This window comes from Moschus berezovskii, chromosome 19 (assembly GCF_049115385.1).
Source record: "Moschus berezovskii isolate FMDL1 chromosome 19, NW_MosBer_1.0, whole genome shotgun sequence".
In the NCBI taxonomy this organism is placed as follows: domain Eukaryota; kingdom Metazoa; phylum Chordata; class Mammalia; order Artiodactyla; family Moschidae; genus Moschus; species Moschus berezovskii.
In genome coordinates this window covers 60434379-60451905 of record NC_142478.1, presented here as the reverse complement: position 1 = coordinate 60451905, position 17527 = coordinate 60434379, and the positions used below count along the sequence as shown (strand labels likewise).

The 17527-nt window shown below is 46.8% G+C and overlaps 1 protein-coding gene across 1 annotated transcript in view; it reads right to left on the bottom strand.

Annotated features, from left to right (window-relative positions):
* Positions 1 to 9676, bottom strand: part of KSR2 (kinase suppressor of ras 2) — a 427400-nt gene extending 417724 nt beyond the window's left edge. The window contains exon 1 of the mRNA XM_088827840.1: positions 9497 to 9676. Within this exon, the coding sequence (XP_088683966.1) occupies positions 9497 to 9676 (180 nt within the window). The remainder of the gene's footprint in view (positions 1 to 9496) is intronic.
* Positions 9677 to 17527: the final 7851 nt, after the last annotated feature.

Genomic DNA, 17527 nt, shown 5'->3' with positions numbered 1-17527 from the left:
ACACAGCTTTGTAATACATGAGTCCACTGAATCACCATAACAACCCCATGAAAACTGTCCCGATTTTATGAGCAAGAAAACTGAGGCTCAGCAAGGAGAGCTCATTGGCCCTCAGGTTACTGAGCACGTAAATCCTGAACTCAGACCAGGATACAAGCAGTCTTAATGCAGAGCCCAAGCCTTTCCAGCTACTTAGCTCTACTGCTTCGAGTACTGACCCAAACTTCCAAGGACTCAATTATGCTATTATTTTTGAGCCTTCATCTCATTTCTCTCTCCTGGTCCAGGGAAATCGAAGGCATCCATCTTTGGAATGCATCCATGGCTTTAATCAATGGCTGCCTAGTAACTCCAGGGGGCCCATGCTTTCAGTCTTTATCAAGAACAAACTTTCCATTATGACAAAACACAGAAAGAAAGAAAGTGAAAGTGTCAGTCGCTCGGTCGTGTCTATTCTTTGCAACCTTGTGGACTCCTCTGTGCATGGGATTCTCCAGGCAAGAATACTAGAGCAGGGTACCATGCCCTTCTCCAGGGGATTTTCCGGACCCAGGGATCGAACCGGGGTCTCCTGCATCGTAGTCAGATTCTTTACCATCTGAGCCATCAGGGAAGCCTGAAATCACCTCAATGCTCACGAGCAGCACTGACCAACTGAAATACACTTTGAGCTGCCTGTATCATTTAAAATGTTCTGATAGCCTCAGGAAAAAAATAAGACGCAGATGAAATTAATGTTAACATAGTTTATTTAACCCAATATGTCTAAAATAGTATCATTTCAACATTAAAAAAAAAAATCAATGAGCTATTTCACATTCTGTTCTTCATTCTAAGAGTTTGGGATCTGGTGTGTATTTCACAGGGGCTTCCCCGGTGGCTCAGAATGGGCCCGGTGGTAAAGAATCTGCCTGCAGTGCAGGAGCCATAAGGAGATGCAAGTTGGATCCCGAGGTTGGGAAGATGCCCTGGAGGAGGGCATGGCAACCCGCTCCAGTATTCTTGCCTGGGAATCCCATGGACAGAGGAGCCTGGCAGGCTACAGTCCATAGGGTCACAAAGAGTCAGACACGACTGAAGCAACTTGGCATGCACATAGCACATGTATTTTACAACTATAGCACATTTCGATTAGAACTCACCACATTTCAACTGATCAATAGCCAAAGTGGCAAATGGCTGGACCTTTCAGATCTACAATCCTCTTCTCATCTTTCCTTCTCTCTGTGAATGCCCTACTTCGTCTCCATCAGTTCTGTATTTCTCTTCCATCATCATCTGGGATGGTCACTGCTGGGAGCTTGTGAGTAGTGGAGTGTTCCATCCTCACCATTCTCATGAATCCCCCAGCTCCCATCTCAGATCACACTGCTCTGATTGTCTGTTCTTCTGCTTTCGCCTGCACTTGCCCTCAGCTTTGCTTTCTTTGCTTCCAGGTCAGGCCCTCTTTGGGACTCCAGGGAGGAGCTGTCAACCTCTTCCCAGACCCAAGGCTCCCTGAATTTGCAGGATTGAGGTCCGATCAGTGACTCCAAACCTCAGTCAACTGGCTTGTAAAACAGGAACAACTATAGTTATGGTCACTCCCCACTGGAGAGACATTCCCAGGGCCACAGAAACCCTGCCAAGGAAAATCAGGCTTTTTTTCTCTCCCATGTAGGTCCCTTCTCCCTTCCCACCCCTCATCTTCTCCATCCTCCTTCCTGGCTGCCATGGACCCCTTGGCTTCTTTGGCTTTTGAATACCTTCCACTGCCCAGGTCCAGAGCAGCAAGGAGGAAGCCCAGGTCACACAGAAGGAGCCGGTGCGGATGGCCGGAAGAGAGCCCAGAAAACCAGGCGTCCTCAGGGAGAGGAGGAAGACTCCTCAGTTTTCGACCCATTGAAGGAAGGATTAGAGCTCCCTAGTAGAGCCCACTCCCAAACCCCAGAGCATCCACAGAGAACCCTTCAGAAATACCTCTTGCCGCTGACTCAGACGTTTGGGACCACACTCCACCCATGTCTCTATGAGAAAAAGGCAGAGGCTGGGTCACTGCAGGCTGGCCACTGTCTGGGGAAAACCACGTGTTCCTCTCGTCTACGCAGGTTCCAGGGCCTTCTCAACCAGAAACAGGAAAGATGAAATTCTGGCCTAAGACAACTGCCTCCCTAAACCCAAGCTCTTGGTCATCAAAATACAGGCAACCAAAAATCAAAACAAAACATAAATCCAGACTAAGGATATGGAAAAGCAGGTCCTTTCCCACACTGTAAGTAAAAGGCAATTTGGCAAGACCTATCAAAAGTCCAGAAACTTTGCATATTGCCAGATCTAGCAATTCTACTTCAAGAAATCAAAGACAAGCATTACTACAGGCCACGAGGATGTCTACCACAGTATTATTTATAATAGTAGAAAATGGTAAACATATACAACTGACAGAATTACATTAAATAAGTTAAATAAATTTTGGTATATTCATATAACACTACACAACCATTAAAAATATTGTTTAATAAGATGAAAAGATATTCCTGACATATTAAGTGAACTTTATATATCCAGCCTTCCTCAAATCTCCAGGCTCACATACCCAACTGTCTACTTCACAAACATTAAATGTCTAAACAGGACTGAATCGTCAAGCCCAATCTGATGCACCCCCAGTCTTCACACTTCAAATAATGATACTGCCATTCACTTAGTTCTTAGGCCAAACACCTAGGAATAACCCTCAGTTCTTTATTTTCCTTCGCTCCTCACATGATTCATGAGCACCTCTCACGCCCGTGAACTTCTGAGTCCAGCTACTTGCTCCATCTCCCCATCATCACTTGAGTCAAAAGGACCATCATTCCTGGCTGTGACTCCCACACCAGCCTCCCAGTTTGTTTCCCTGCTCCCAGTCTTACGCCCCTATCAACTATTTTCCCTGCAGCAATCAAAAGGACCTTTTAAATAAGTCAGTCCCCCACCCTTTTCACAGTTAGAACAAAATCCAAGTATCTTAGCCAAGGCCTCCATGACCAGGGCCCCGTGTCTTCCTCCCACTGTGTCCCTCATCCCTTCCCCACTCACTCTGCTCCAAATACAGTGGTCCCCGTGCTGTTCGCATAATATGTGGAATGTATCCCACCCAAGAACTCTGTACCTGCTGTTCCCTCTGCCTTGTACACTCCCCAGATATTTCATGTCTTGCTCCCTCCCATCTGTGAAACCTCCCCAAGCGGGGGGCCTTTGCTGATCATCCCATTCCCCTCTCTCTCTTTCCTATGTTCTTTTGGGTTTATTTGGGAATTTTTCCATGTGGTTCAGTTATATCAGATTGTTTGCTGGTCCCCAAAGAACCACACCTGCCAGAATCCATACCCTTGAATACTAACTCCCACACAGACCATGGGCTCAACTACATAATTTGCTTTGGCCAGTGGGATATTAGCAAAGGTTACAGAAGCAGAGGCTGAAAACGGGCTATGAATTAGAGCCTGCCTTCTGGGAAAACTTGCTGTTGCCACCATGTAAGAAACCTAGATGACACTATAAATCAACTGTACTTCAATTTTAAGGAGACAGAATAGAAGGAAGGAAGGAAGGAATCTGGAGTGTCCTGCTGGAAAGGCCATGTGGAAGAGAAAAGGGGTGCCTCAGCCAACCACCAGCCACGTGAGTCCACACTGGACCATTCAGTCTCAATGGACCCACCAGATAACCACAACTACACAAGTGGCCCAGGCAAGATCAGCAGAACTGGCTGGCTGAGTCCAGTCCCAACTGCAGACTTGTGAGCAGATGCATAACTGTTGTTTTAAACCACGAAGTCCTGGGTTGGCTAGTTTTAGAGCAGTAGATAACTATTACGCTAGCTTCTCATTAGCTGTGGCAGAGACCACCAGGTCTTCAGCCAGTTTGGGTCCACTTCACCATCTTGTTGGCAATGTTGTGACTAAATTCTACCCAAGAGAATGCGAACAGAACTGATGAGGGCACGTTCGGGGGGAGGCTTTTAAGAGGCTCTGTTTTCTCCACACTCTCGCCCCTTTCTGGATGCAAACAAACGACAATGTTGCAGAACGGATGGGGCCTGGACCATGAGGGAAACATCCACCAACCAAGAGAGCAAGAGTAAGACTTATACTCTACTGGAGCCACTCCACCTTTGGGGGCCCATATAGCTTTACCCAACTAATACATAACTGAGATTCTCTGTCCACTTGTTTACTGTCTGTCTGCCCCAACCCCACCTTGACATTCACCCATAAATGTAAGCACCGTGAGAGCAGGGGCCTCACCTGTCTTATTCACCATTGTGTTTCTACTGCCTAAAACAGCTGTGGGCACACGGGGAGTGTTCACTAAGTATCTATACCTGTCAGGAATTAAATATGGCCAGAGGGGCTTTGCAGCTCCTCCCACTTAGTGACAGCATCTCTTTGCCCAACATCTAAATTCAGGCTGGCATGTGACTTGTGCCAACACATAAAAGGCAATGAAAGTGACATTGTGTGACTTCTGAATCTCAAGACCCTTTCAACTTTCGCCATGACCTTCTTCAAATACTGGGACCATGTAAGAAAGCCAGGTGATCCCACTGGAGAGGCCATATGCAGGGAAAGGCTTGGCTCTCTCAGCAGCCAGCGCATCTGCCAGCTGAATGTGGCCACATGGTAAGTCCAGGCCAGACCAGCAGAAGAACTGCCCGGCCGATCCCAACCCACAGAATCACTGAAAATAATGGGATATTGTCTGAGGTCCAGTTTCCCAAACATAATTAAGTCTAGGTATAGTCTCTCTAACCATTATTAATAATTGAGATAGAACAGATTAAAAACAAGTAATTGACAAGTGATGGCTAGAATACCCATGCTGTATAAGGAGATTCTGTTACTTACTTATCCCCCAACTCAATCCCTGATATCTCCCTTCTCTAATAATTTAACCAAAATAGAACCCAAGTCAGGACCACCCACACCTGGCCATTGCCCACCCGTCCTAGGGCCACTCAGTCATCTTTCAGATGGTCTCTGCGCCTCCAGGTTCTTTCTCATCCCATCTACCATAAAGATCAAGGCTCAGCAAACCACAGCCCATGGGCCAAATCTGACCCACCACCCATTTTTGTAAGGCTTGACCTGAAACCTAATAATACATTTTTAATGTCCAAAAAAATTATAAGGAAACTAATATTTCATGACATGGCAAAATTATATCAAATTCAAGATTCAAGGTCCCTAGGTGAATTTTTATAAGAACTCGTTTATTTCTGATTGTCCGTGGCTGCTGCAAGCTACAGCAGCAGAGCTGAGTGGTCGCGATGAAAACCACACGGCTCACAAAGCCTTCACAACTTACTATCCGTCCCTTCACAGAAAAAGCCTGCTGGTCCCTCCTGTTAGTCTCTCCTGACATCAGACTAACCTTTAAGCAACTTTTTAATTGTATTCACTCCAAAACCTTTGGAGATTTCTACCTCCTCCCTCAAAGAGATAAAAACTTTGTTGGTCTGACTTCCCGGTCCTGAGGCAGACCCCAAGAGTTTGTGACCTGAATTCATTTCCTGCGACACTCTCCCAGGTACTCACCATTCTGGGCCAACCTGTCTGGAAGCTGCCCCTTGAAGGCAGGACAGTGCCTCTATCGTTCGTTGTTCTGGCCCAGAAAGCTCCCCTGGCCCGCTGCAATTTAAACCCTCTCCATCCTTCACTCCACTCAGAGTCGCAGCTCTTTAACCAAGAATGCTTCCCTAACCACTCTGCCCCGTGTTTCCCTGGGTGAATTCTATGGAACATCAAGCCCAAAAGACATCTTTGGAAAAAGACGTCTGCAGATGTTCACCTTCCTTGGAGTCACAATGTACAAAAATAGCATATTAAAGGCTCTGAGAAGTCCTGCAGTCAAGATGCCTATCTCTTTTGCTGAACTCAGCCTTGCCCCAGTGAGTAAACTATGGGGTTTATTTGGTCTACAGAATACCTGTTGACCACCATAATCTAGTACAGTGCCTGGAATTCAGCACTTGTTGAAAAAAATGAATAATGCTGACATTCCACAGAACTAGGGTTCCACAAAACATACTTTGGAAATGCTGCTCGAGCTCCATCTGCTGTCCCTCTAGTCTGAGCTGTTCCCTTCCATGTCATCTACTCCACACCACGTGATGATCATCATCACCATCAAAGGAGCAAGCATTGAGCTACAGACAGTGTTAGACCCTTGAAAATGCCATCTCTTTTCATCCTCACAACCACCTCTGAGGTAGGTAATGTTATTTTTCCACTGCTATTTTGCCAAAAATGAAACCATGGATCAGAAAACTTAAATCACTAGGCCAAGATAAAGAAAGTGGAAAAGCAAGAACACAAGACAAACTCCAAAGCTCATGACCTTTCTTCTCTGTCAGAGTGCCTTCTGATAATGTACTGTGGCCGGCATGGCTGGCTGTCCACCCAATATCCCTTCTAGCTCTCTTCCATGCTAGCATAACCCTGGTTTTATACAGAGTAGCAACAGGTTAAACCAGGCAATGGACTGCAACCACCTAAACCAGTCATAACAGTGGTCCCATTGCCTTGCAGCTTGGACGAGTGATTTGACCCAGTTCTGGCCAAGAAGGCATACCAAAACAACAGTTGTGGGGTAGGGAGGGGAGGTGTCTTATGGAAGCCAAACAAAGATATGAAGCCTTTATTCCCTCCCACTCACCTGGTCCCCCTCTTCCCTGCCTTGAACCTGGGTGTAATGGTGAAAGCTTCAGCAGCCATCTTGAAACTGTAAGATAGAGGCCATGAGAATTCACAAAGACATCAGTCCTGATGTTAAGTCACTGAGCCAACTCAAGCAGCTATATACCTCCAGACTTCTTGCTACTTGAGAAAAAGAAACCATTATTTGCTTAACCACGCCGGTTGGATTTTCCGTTTCACGCAGCTGAACACATTCTTAATGGATGCAGATGCAGTCTCCCACATCACTTACTGTTGAACTTAATCATTATCTCACACGTACGTTATTACTCTCGTCTCTCTCATCATAAAGTACGCTTCTTGGAGGCTAAGGCCATGTCGTACATTTTTGTTTCCACAGGGGTATAGGCAAGAATTTCAGGAATGGTCTGTTCAATTTACTGCTTTCTCTAGTGCTTGTGAGCAGAGAGAGGTCATCATCAAATAGCTGAAATATGGCCTCTATCTCCTATTTAGTCTTTCCATGGTGTCAGTAGGAAAGCATGCAACAGAAATACCTGACTGTTTATTAAACACAGCTTACTGGGCCCCCTCCAATCCCAACTGAATTAGAATCTCTGGGGTTAAAGGCTGAGAATGGGCATTTATAATAAGTTCCCCCAGGTGGTTTTGATATATAAAATTTGACAACTTCTGAGATTCAAAAACAACAACTGTGGATCCAAAACCTATGTGAGGTTTGGCAGGACTTGTCTAGACCTAAGGCACCAGCCCTCCTCAGGGGCCCCACCCTAGCCCTGGAGAACTAGGAAGCCTAAATTGGCATAATTGCTCAAGACCCTTTCTTGGGCAATATAAATGAAGTAGTTGGCACGCTCTGCAGCATACTGGGATTAGGAAACAAACAGATGCAATCCCAGTAACTGCCACCTCCCACCATACCAATGCCTACCTCTCCCAGTTTAAAAAGAAAACCTCTATGCAGAAAAGAAGCAATGGAATCAGTGGCCCACTGCAACAATCACCATGAGCCACAGAGCTCTCAGAGGATGAAGCACGCTGAAAAGAAGAAAAGAAAACTAGAGAAAGTTACATGCTAATACACAAGCTAGCATTTGGGACTCCAGACTCGGAGGATCAGAAGAGACCTCCGGTGGCCCTTTTGGGTTATTTCTTCATTTACAGCATGCAGTTCTGAACAGAATCTTCTCTGAGGCACTGCTTGGACAGAGATGGAAGGCTGGGCCAGGGCATCCCACACTTTTTCTTCCATCGGCAGAGTCCCAACCTGCATGGCTCTCCAAAGCTCCGAGAAAGAAAATACCTGTGCCTCCCAACAGAATTCCCACGCCTCTGCTACCCCTTGACACTTACGTTATTTCATTTCTGACAGTTATTTTCCCAGGCGACAGGTGCACACAGAGACACATTCTAGGGGAGCAAATAGCATATTCAATATACACAGACACACACACTGACTCCACTTTCAAACCGATGGCCTTCCTGCCTGCTGACATCTGGCCAAATTTAAAACCACGGAGGAGGAAGACTTGAAAGTGAATCAGAGAGAGGTGCTCATCCGTGCTGGGACGGGAGCACAAGGGCTAAAAGATTCATTCTGGACTGAGGAGTGCAGGCCTTGGAAACACACGGGCTGGAACGAAGGGCCCTCCCAGCTCTGCACACGCCAGCTCCAGCACGGGGAGAACCACTTTGCTCTGCTCCCAGCCCCATGGCCACCACCCTCAGCAAATGCCAGCTAATGGGAGTTCCCACATTTCATCAAGCCTCAAGCCATGTGTACCACTGGCCGGTTTGAGGGAGGGAGGTGAGTTAAACCCTTCAGGTGTTTGGAACAAGGTGGATGTCAGGCATTTCCTAAACCTCTTGAAACCTCCTTCCTTTGACCAGATGGCCTTGGGAAGGAATAATTTCTGCCATCTTCTTTCTGAGTAACTTTGCATCCATCCTACCTCCCCTTCCCCCTTCACGGACAAAATTGTTTCAAACTCCCCCTCAAGTTCTGTTAGAGAGAATGTTATAACACGCCAAAGATAACTCCTCCTCCCGACCCCCCGCCCTTTTTTTCACCGTCCCACCAAGATTTCAGAGTATTTTCTCACACCACCTGTGTGTGCCGATCCAGGCTTTTTCTTTAAAAAAACAAAACAAAACATGTTTCAGGCCTGCAACAGCTCCCTGCATCAAAATGATGCGACTGGAAATGGGGAGCTCAACGGGGAATTCTTTTTCAGGCATCTTGCCTCCTGACATGTATACCCCTGAAAACAAACAAACCAAATCCAAGGAGCCAAATGTAGGGGGCGGTGGGCGGGCTGGGAAGGAGACCGAGAAAGACGAGGTCTACATTTATAGGCAGCCCCATTCCGCGAGCAAAAACCACCTTTTGACCACCTGCAGAATGCGCAAGGTCACGTGGGTTCTCTGCAGCGCCTTAATGTCTTTACCCTGCACACAAGCCCCCCGCGGCATATCAACAAATCCACAAGCGGAAAAAAGAGAACTCACTCCTCAGAGAGGAAGCGAACGATAACCACAGCCGCCAGAACAATAATAAAGAATAACAATTACTACTACTGCTCCCACCACCCAGCCAAGCGGCAGCCGACAGCGGTACAGTAAAGGGACATCCAAGCGCAGGGTGTGCAAGATAAATCACAGGAGATCGAAGACCGTACCGTGCCCACCTTGCAATCCTCCCACCCCCTCCACCCCACCCCCAACAAACAAAATCAAGGGAAAAGGGGATGGTGGGGGAGAAAGGGGAAGGGAGGAAGGATTGCTTTTTTTCTTTTTCCATAGGCAACACCTACCTCCAAGGTCCGGATTTCTTTTTGTGTGAGGTCGTTGGAGGTAGCACATTTGGTCCTAAGCCCTTCCAGGTTGGAGATGCTCAGGTCTATCATGTTTTGGACCAACTCGCACTGCTGTAAGGCTTTTTGCAAACTCAGAGGCTGCTGCTCCTCGCTTTTCGTCATGTTTTCCTCATCCATCGCTTGCTCTGCAAGCCCCCTTCCCCTCCTCCTCCTCCCAGAGAGAAAAAAGGGGGGTGTGGGGGGGGAGTAGAGGTAGTCTACCCCTTACGCCTCTCCAACCACTGCGACTTCTCAACAGTGTCTCATGAAGAAGAAACCCAACATCTCACACAGGGTTGAGGGGGTGGGGTGGGAGGAGGGGACAAGAGCCAAAATTTATTATTTTATTTTGGGGTGTCAAGCAGACTCCATTAGAACGTCTCCCCTCTCTGAGTCTCTGGTCCCTGAGAAGGAGAGATGCTGTTTCTCAGAAGCAAACCAGGTGATGTGATGCTGTCTGTACACTTAGGGAGGGGGGGGAGGAGGAGGAGGAGGCAGAGGAGGAGGAGGAGAAGGAAAATAGCGCTCACTCTTTACACACCGGCTCCGTGAAGGACAAAATTATATATTTTTGGCTGGCTGGCTTTTATGTCAAAAAAAATCTGGTTTGCCCCCCTCCCAGTTGCAGTGACACGGCATTGTCCACCGTTTGGGGTGCTTTAGCGCGTTCTCAAGATGCTGTCCGCATTGCTCCGGCGGCTGCGGCGGCGACTGCGGCTGGCTGCTGTCTCGTCCTCGCGCTGCTGCTGCGGCCGCCGCCGGGCTCCGGGGGTGACGGCTGCTGCATTCGCTCCTGCCTCGCTCCACACCGACATCTTGCCTGTCAATCACGGGGAGGGGGGAGCGAGGGAGCGCCGGCGAGGGATGGAGAGCGAGCGAGGGACCTGCAGGGGAGCGGGTTGGTGGAGAGGCGCCGTGCGCGCATCCGCCCCCGCCGGGCCCCGGCTCCGGCGCGCCAGGGACCCGCTGGAGGAGGCGGCGGTGGAGCGCGCAGGCTCGCGCACCTGGCCGGGGAAAGGGACGGCTCCCGGCGCGGGGAGGGGGAGCGGGGGGCGGGATTTCTAGGGGATGCGGAGCTCGCGTGGCAAAGTGAAATTACTACCGGGCGTGCGTGCGAGCGAGCGATCGGCGGGCGGGGGCGCGGGGAAAGCGCGCGCGGCGGCTGAAGCTGCTCCTGGGGGCGGTGGAGATGGCAGGGAGTGTGCCGGAGCGCGGAGACTGGGCGAGGGGGCGGGGAGAGGGATTTGGTGGCCGGGCGGGGGTGGGGGACACTACTACGGCACCGCTCTCGCGAGAGGAGGCCGACGCGCGGCTCAGCAGGTGCGCTCTGGCTGGGAGCAGGTGTGTGTCCAACTTTAAACCCCGTAGTGCGTGCTGGAAGAACGTCAGCGTGAACCTGGGCACGTCCTCTCTGGCTTTCTGGCTAGAAGAGGGTGTGGGTGTGGGTGTGGGTGGGTGAGTGTAGGTGTGTGGTGGGGGTGGGGTGTGTGTGTGTATGTTTGCTTGTCCTCCCTTGATGATGTGTTGGGGGGGGGGGGTGGAAGGAACAAACCTGATGCTCTCCCTTGGGCTGTAGGAAACTGCCTCCCAGAATTGACACCCAGGCCTTCAATCGCCCTAATGGGTGACTTTCCATTTGGAGAGTGAAAGGGGCTTTGCCTTAATCTGATTGTTAACCGTGTCCTACATGTCCTGCATGGTCTGATTCCAGACTACCTAACTGACCTTCTATCAGCAAACTATGGTCCCAGAATTACAAATGGATTTTATCCTGCAAACAATAAATGCTGGAGAGGGTCTGAAGAGAAGGGAATCCTCCTACACTGTGGGAATGTAAGTTGATGCAGCCACTATGGAGAACAGTAGGGGAGGTTCTTAAAAAACTTAAAATAGAGCTACCATATGATCCAGCAACACCACTCCTGGGCATACATCTGGAGAAAAGCATAATTTGAAAAGATACATCACCCCAATGTTTGGTGCAGCACTATTTACAATAGCCAGTACAGGGAAGCAACCTAAATGTCCCCTGACAGAGGAATGGATAAAGAAGATGTGGTGTGGTATATATACACAATGGAAGATTCAGTTCAGTTCAGTTGTTCAGTCGTGCCAGACTCTTTGCAACCCCATGGTCTGCAGCATGCCAGGCTCCCTGTCCATCACCAACTCCCAAAGCTTGCTCAAACTCATGTCCATTGAGTCAGTGATGCCATCCCACCATCTCATCCTCTGTCGTCCCCTTCTCCTGCCTTCAGTCTTTCCCAGCATCAGGGTCTTTTCCAGTGAATCAGTTCTTTGCATCAGGTAGCCCTAGTATTGGAGTTTCAGCTTCAGCATCAGTCCTTCCAATGAATATTCAGGACTGATTTCCTTTAGGATTGACTGGTTGGATCTCCTTGCAGTCCAAGGGACTCTCAAGAGTCTTCTCCAACACCACAGTTCAAAAGCATGAATTCGGTGCTCAGCTTTCTTTATGGTCCAACTCTCACATCCATACACGACTACTGGAAAAACCATAGCTTTGACTAGATGGACATTTTGTCAGTAAAGTAATGTCTGCTTTTTAATATGCTGTCTAGGTTGATTATAGCTTTTCTTCCAAGGAGCAAACATCTTTTAATTTCATGGCTGCAGTCACCGTCTGCAGTGATTTTGGAGCCCAAGAAAATAAAGTCTGTCACTGTTTCCCCATCTATTTGCCATGAAGTGATGGACCTGAATGCCATGACCTTTGCTTTTTGAATGTTGAGTTTTAAGCCAGTTTTTTCACTCTCCTCTTTCACTTTCATCAAGAGGCTCTTTAGTTCCTCTTCGCTTTCTGCCATAAGGGTGGTGTCAACTGCATATCTGAGGTTATTGATATTTCTCCCGGCAATCTTGATTCCAGCTTGTGCTTTGTCCAGCCCAGCATTTTGCACGATGTACTCTGCATATAAGTTAAATAAGCAGGGTAACAATGTACAGCTTTGACCTACTCCTTTCCCAATTTGGAGCCAGTCCATTGTTCCATGTCCAGTTCTAACTGTTGCTTATTACTCAGAGATAAAAAAGAATAAAAGATGAAATAAGGCCATCTGCAGCTACATGAAGAGACCTAGAGATTGTCATACTGAGTGAAGTAAGTCAGACAGAGACAAATATCATAATATCATTTATATGTGGAATCTAAAAAATGGCACAAATGAACTCATTTACAAAACAGAAATAGAGTTACAGATATAGAAAACCATCTTATGGTTACCAGGAAATAAAGGAGGGGGAGGATAAATTGGGAGCTGAGAGTGACATGTACACACTATCATATACAAAATAGACAGCTAATAAAGACCTATACTCTATAGTCAGGGAACTCCACTCAATACTCTGTAATGACCCACATGGGGAAAGAATCTTTAAAAGAGTGGATACATGTATATGTATAACTGATTCACTTTGCTGTGCAGCAGAAACAAACACAACATTGTAAGTCAACGATACTCCAAAAAAAAATTCTTTAAAGAATGAATTTTACTTTTTTAAATGGTTCAGAAAAAATCAAAAGAATATTTTGTCATGTGAAAACTAACAAGGAATTCTAATTTAAGTGTTCATAAATAAAGTTTTATTGAAATACTGGCACCCATTTATTTATTGTGTGTCTTTACCTTTGCATTATAACAGCAGAATTTAGTTGCAGCAGATACTGTTTGACTTGGAACACCTAAAATATTTACTATCTAGCCCTTTACAGAAAAGTTTGCTATCCTCAGGTTAAATTGCCAAACATACTCTTGTCTTAGAGATCTTTGTACTCTATGTCTCCTCTTCCCAGGTCACATTTCCCCCAATACTTTCCTGATTGGCTCCTGTCACTTTGTGTCAACTCAAATGTCATCTCAGAAAGGCTTCATTTCCCTGACCATCTTAACTAATAGTACTTCCAAGACACATTGCCCAAAGGCTATATTTAGGATAATTGGCAAAAGGCACCTCTTTCTCCAGATGAACAGAGCTCCATTCCAGGGATTGGGCTTATAGAGCAGAGTAGATTCAGAACTCATGGTAATATGTATTCCTTAAAGGAAGTTGCTTAAGATGTAGAATGACAACTGGAGATATCAAACTTTTTCTTGGACTGTGGGCCCATGGGGTTTAATGGCTCAAATAGAGTTGAATCAGCATTTTCAAAATTTCCCCCCCATCCATGAGGAGCTCAAGTGTGTTCTCTACATTCTCAATCTTTTGGATTATGAAATTTACAAACTCCAGTTCTCTGGGAAAATTCTCTCTTCATTCATTTCTTTCCATCTTTTGTTTTTCTTGAAAATATTAATTATGGTTATCTTAAAGCCCCTGTCTAACGCAATACCTCAGTCACCTGGGGGGAGGGGGGTCTATTTCTATTGACTATTTTTCTCTTTGTTTTCAGTGATTTGGTCCTGTCTCTTGGCAGGCCTTGTAATGTTTCTTGAATGCAATACAGTAACTGTGTATGAAAAAAATATCTAGAGTCTCGGGTTGATGTTGTCTAACTCTGGAGAGGGCTCATCCTTTCTCTGCAAAACAGATGGCATGAGGACTAACCATCCTAATCCAATCAGAGGCTGAGCTGGATGGAGGCTGTATAACAGTTTGGATAAGACACCATTTAACTCTGGTTCTCACTTCTAAATCCTTGCCTTTCAGTATTTCCAACTGAGAAGTTTAGGTGTTCACCAAGGCCCCTCTCCCTGGTCCTAGGTTCTAATCCTTGTCTCCATAACATGGCAAGACTGTTGAAAACTCTGCTCTGTTTTTCAGAAACGTTTTGCTTGGCTCCTTAGCCTCTTGGCCTGCACTGTTTCAGAATTTTCCAAATGTCTTAAGCAGGAAATTGCCATTATCAAGCTCACTTTTCTGTCCCCCACTCCCGCTTTACACAGTATTAGCCTTTCAAGTTCCCAGTTTTGTCTCTCCAACCTTAGAAGGCTGCCAAAAGTTTTGTGGCTTCTCTGTCCCCTAGAAGCAGCTCCCTGCCTGGAAACTAACTGATAAGAATCGTATTTCACCCCAGAAACTGCATTCGAGTTCTGAATGATGAAAATCTCAGAGTAGCTTCATCAATAGTGGAAATAAGTTATTGTTGCTGGGCTACTGAATGAGCTGAACTTGGCAAACCCTCATAAGATCCCATAGCTTTTAGTTTCAACCATTAAGAATGATCTCAATTTTGCATATTAGAAGTCCATTCTAGTCCAACCAAAGCTTCCTTCTCACATCCAGTTTTATGCCTCTTCCCCATCCCCTCTGGTATGACAGTAGATGGCTCAGGAACCTGCAATGGAGACTAGGGCAGGCCTGTCCTTTCCTGCCTCCTCTCTATTTCCTCTTGCTGGTGTTCAGGAGCAGAGGAATGAGTGCAAGGGACCTTCAGATGAAACAAGTGAGAACAGCTATAGTTCTCATTTGAGTGTCAGATCCTCCCCACCATGTCCTGGTGAGTCCTTACATGCCGGTTCTTTCACATGGGGGTGCACGGTGGGTGGATCTTTGGAGACCTCCGTGGGGACCATGTGGAGACTCAAAGCACATGCTATCATCTCTGGCACATCCCCTTTCCACCCATACCCCAGGAAGTACCTTACATTCTCTTTCTGAGGGCCCCTTGCCTGGCAGGCTGCCCTCTCCGGTGAGTTTTTCAGGATGACTCAAGTCTAAGGATATGTTCTTTGGCCCATGAGAAGCAGGATGTACCTTTGCCCCGCTGCCCTTTCTCCTCACCATGGGCAGCCTTAAACGGGCAGTGAAATGCCAGCCACTCCCCCTCTGTGTGCCCAGTCTCGTGAGTGATCCTCCTTTGAACTCTCCTCTCCTGGCTTGGGGGTTGAAAGGGGAGAAGAAAACACCCCCTACAAAGACCTGTTGGAGAAACCTCCTCTGGATAAAATCTTGACCATGTCTTATATTAGCTGGAGGCTGATGGTTACTGATGGTCAAAGGACCAGTCTGGCCACCTTATAACAGAAGGAGGAAGTCCCATTACCCACTGCCCTCACCTTCAAAGTTTTATAGTTCTGGGTTGACAGGAAAAGTCTCATTCCACATCCTGTTGTATTAGCGATGTGTGTGTGTGTGTGTGTCTGACTTCTGTGACACCGTGAACTGTAGTCCACCAGGTTCCTCTGTCCATGGGATTCTCCAGGTAAAAATACTGGAGTGGGTTGCTATTCCCTTCTCCGGAGGATCTTCCCAACTCAGGGATCAAATCCGGGTCTGCTGCATTGCAGGTGGATTCTTTACTATCTGAGCCACTGCTGCTGCTGCTGCTAAGTTGCCTCAGTCGTGTCCGACTCTGTGCGACCCCATAGACGGCAGCTACCAGGCTCCCCCATCCCTGGGATTCTCCAGGCAAGAACACTGGAGTGGGTTGCCATTTCCTTAGGGAAGCGCGTTAGTGATGACCTGCCCCCAATATTTTCTAAGTTGCATTGTGAATGCAGATGCAAATTGGAAAATGGCAGATTCAAAGGCAGAGGGGTGGTTGATGACCCTGAAACTGAAAAACGAACAAAACAACAACTGCCACTGACTTGTCCTTAAAGCAATTGCCCAGGGCATTGCTTTTTTTCTTTTTTCCTAACGATTTCTTCAAGGAGGGGGAAAAGTTCAGAAAATGAGTCCTCAGGACATGACCAAATCTTTTGTAGCTTCGAAAGGATTACTATTGTCCTGTTTTAACTCACTGATCCCCAAAACATAAATGGCTTTTTAAAAATATATATATATATCTTTGATGAGTGCAGGCAGAAAGTTCCTGCCTTTAACCTTGTGAAGTTTTCCCAACATAAGAAAACTGACTTGTTTCAGAATTCTCCTTTTGGCCTTTTGCCTCTTAATTTTCCATCATGAGCAAAACCACCAGCTCACTCTCTTGATGGCAAGATAATTTGAGCTCATGGTAAAGGACAGTTTAGTCCAGTGATTTATGCTGGTTTTACAAATTAAGCACCCAAATGAGGCACTGTAAATTTTCAGACACGCACCCTCAGGATAGAAAAGGATGCAGACTGTGGCTCTCTGTGGATGCTGAGAGGTACACAGCTGAGGACTATTAAAAATTTTAATAAAGTGATGCCATCAACCAAGTTTGCTTACTTCTCATGCCATCTTGTCTATGAAGTTCTGCTTTAGCCCAAATGGAGACTTTGTGTGAATCAGAACAAGGCATCCGCTCTGCAAGGGGACCAAGGGTCACAGCTTGTATGGCAGGGCACGGCCTGAATTACAGACTTACCTCAATCTAGGCACCTGCAATCTGCATAGCATCTATCTGTAGCAGCCCAGAGGAAGCTCCTGATTCCTTTATTTTTATTGTTGTAAAATATACACAACATAAAATTCACCAGTAGTGACATTTGGTACACTCACAGTTTTGGGTGACCATCACCACGGTCTAGTTTCAGAACATTTTCCTCACCCAAAAAGGAAATCCTGTACACATTTAGCAGTCACTCCACATTTGTCCCCTTCTCCCAGCCTCAAACAACCACTGATCTGCTTTCTGTTTCTATAGATCTACCTATTCTGGATATTACATGTAAGTGGAATCATACACTATTTTGTCTGACTTCTTTCCCTTTGCATCATGTTTTCAAGATTCACTCACTTCATGGCACATGTCAGTACTTCATTCCTTTTTATGGCTGCATAATATTCCATTGTGTGGCTATACTGCAATTTGTTTATCTGTTGGTAGACAGCTGATTTTTTCCTACCTTTTGGCTCCTATGAATGTGGGCTTCCCTGGTGGCTCAGAGGTTAAAGCATCTGCCTCCAATGCGGGAGACCCGGGTTCGATCCCTGGGTTGGGAAGATCCCCTGGAGAAGGAAATGGTAACCCACTCCAGTATTCTTGCCTGGAGAATCCCATGGACAGAGAAGTCTGGTAGGCTACAGTCCACGGGGTCGCAAAGAGTCGGACACGACTGAGCGATGGGACGGAACGGAACGGCTCATGTGAATAGTGCT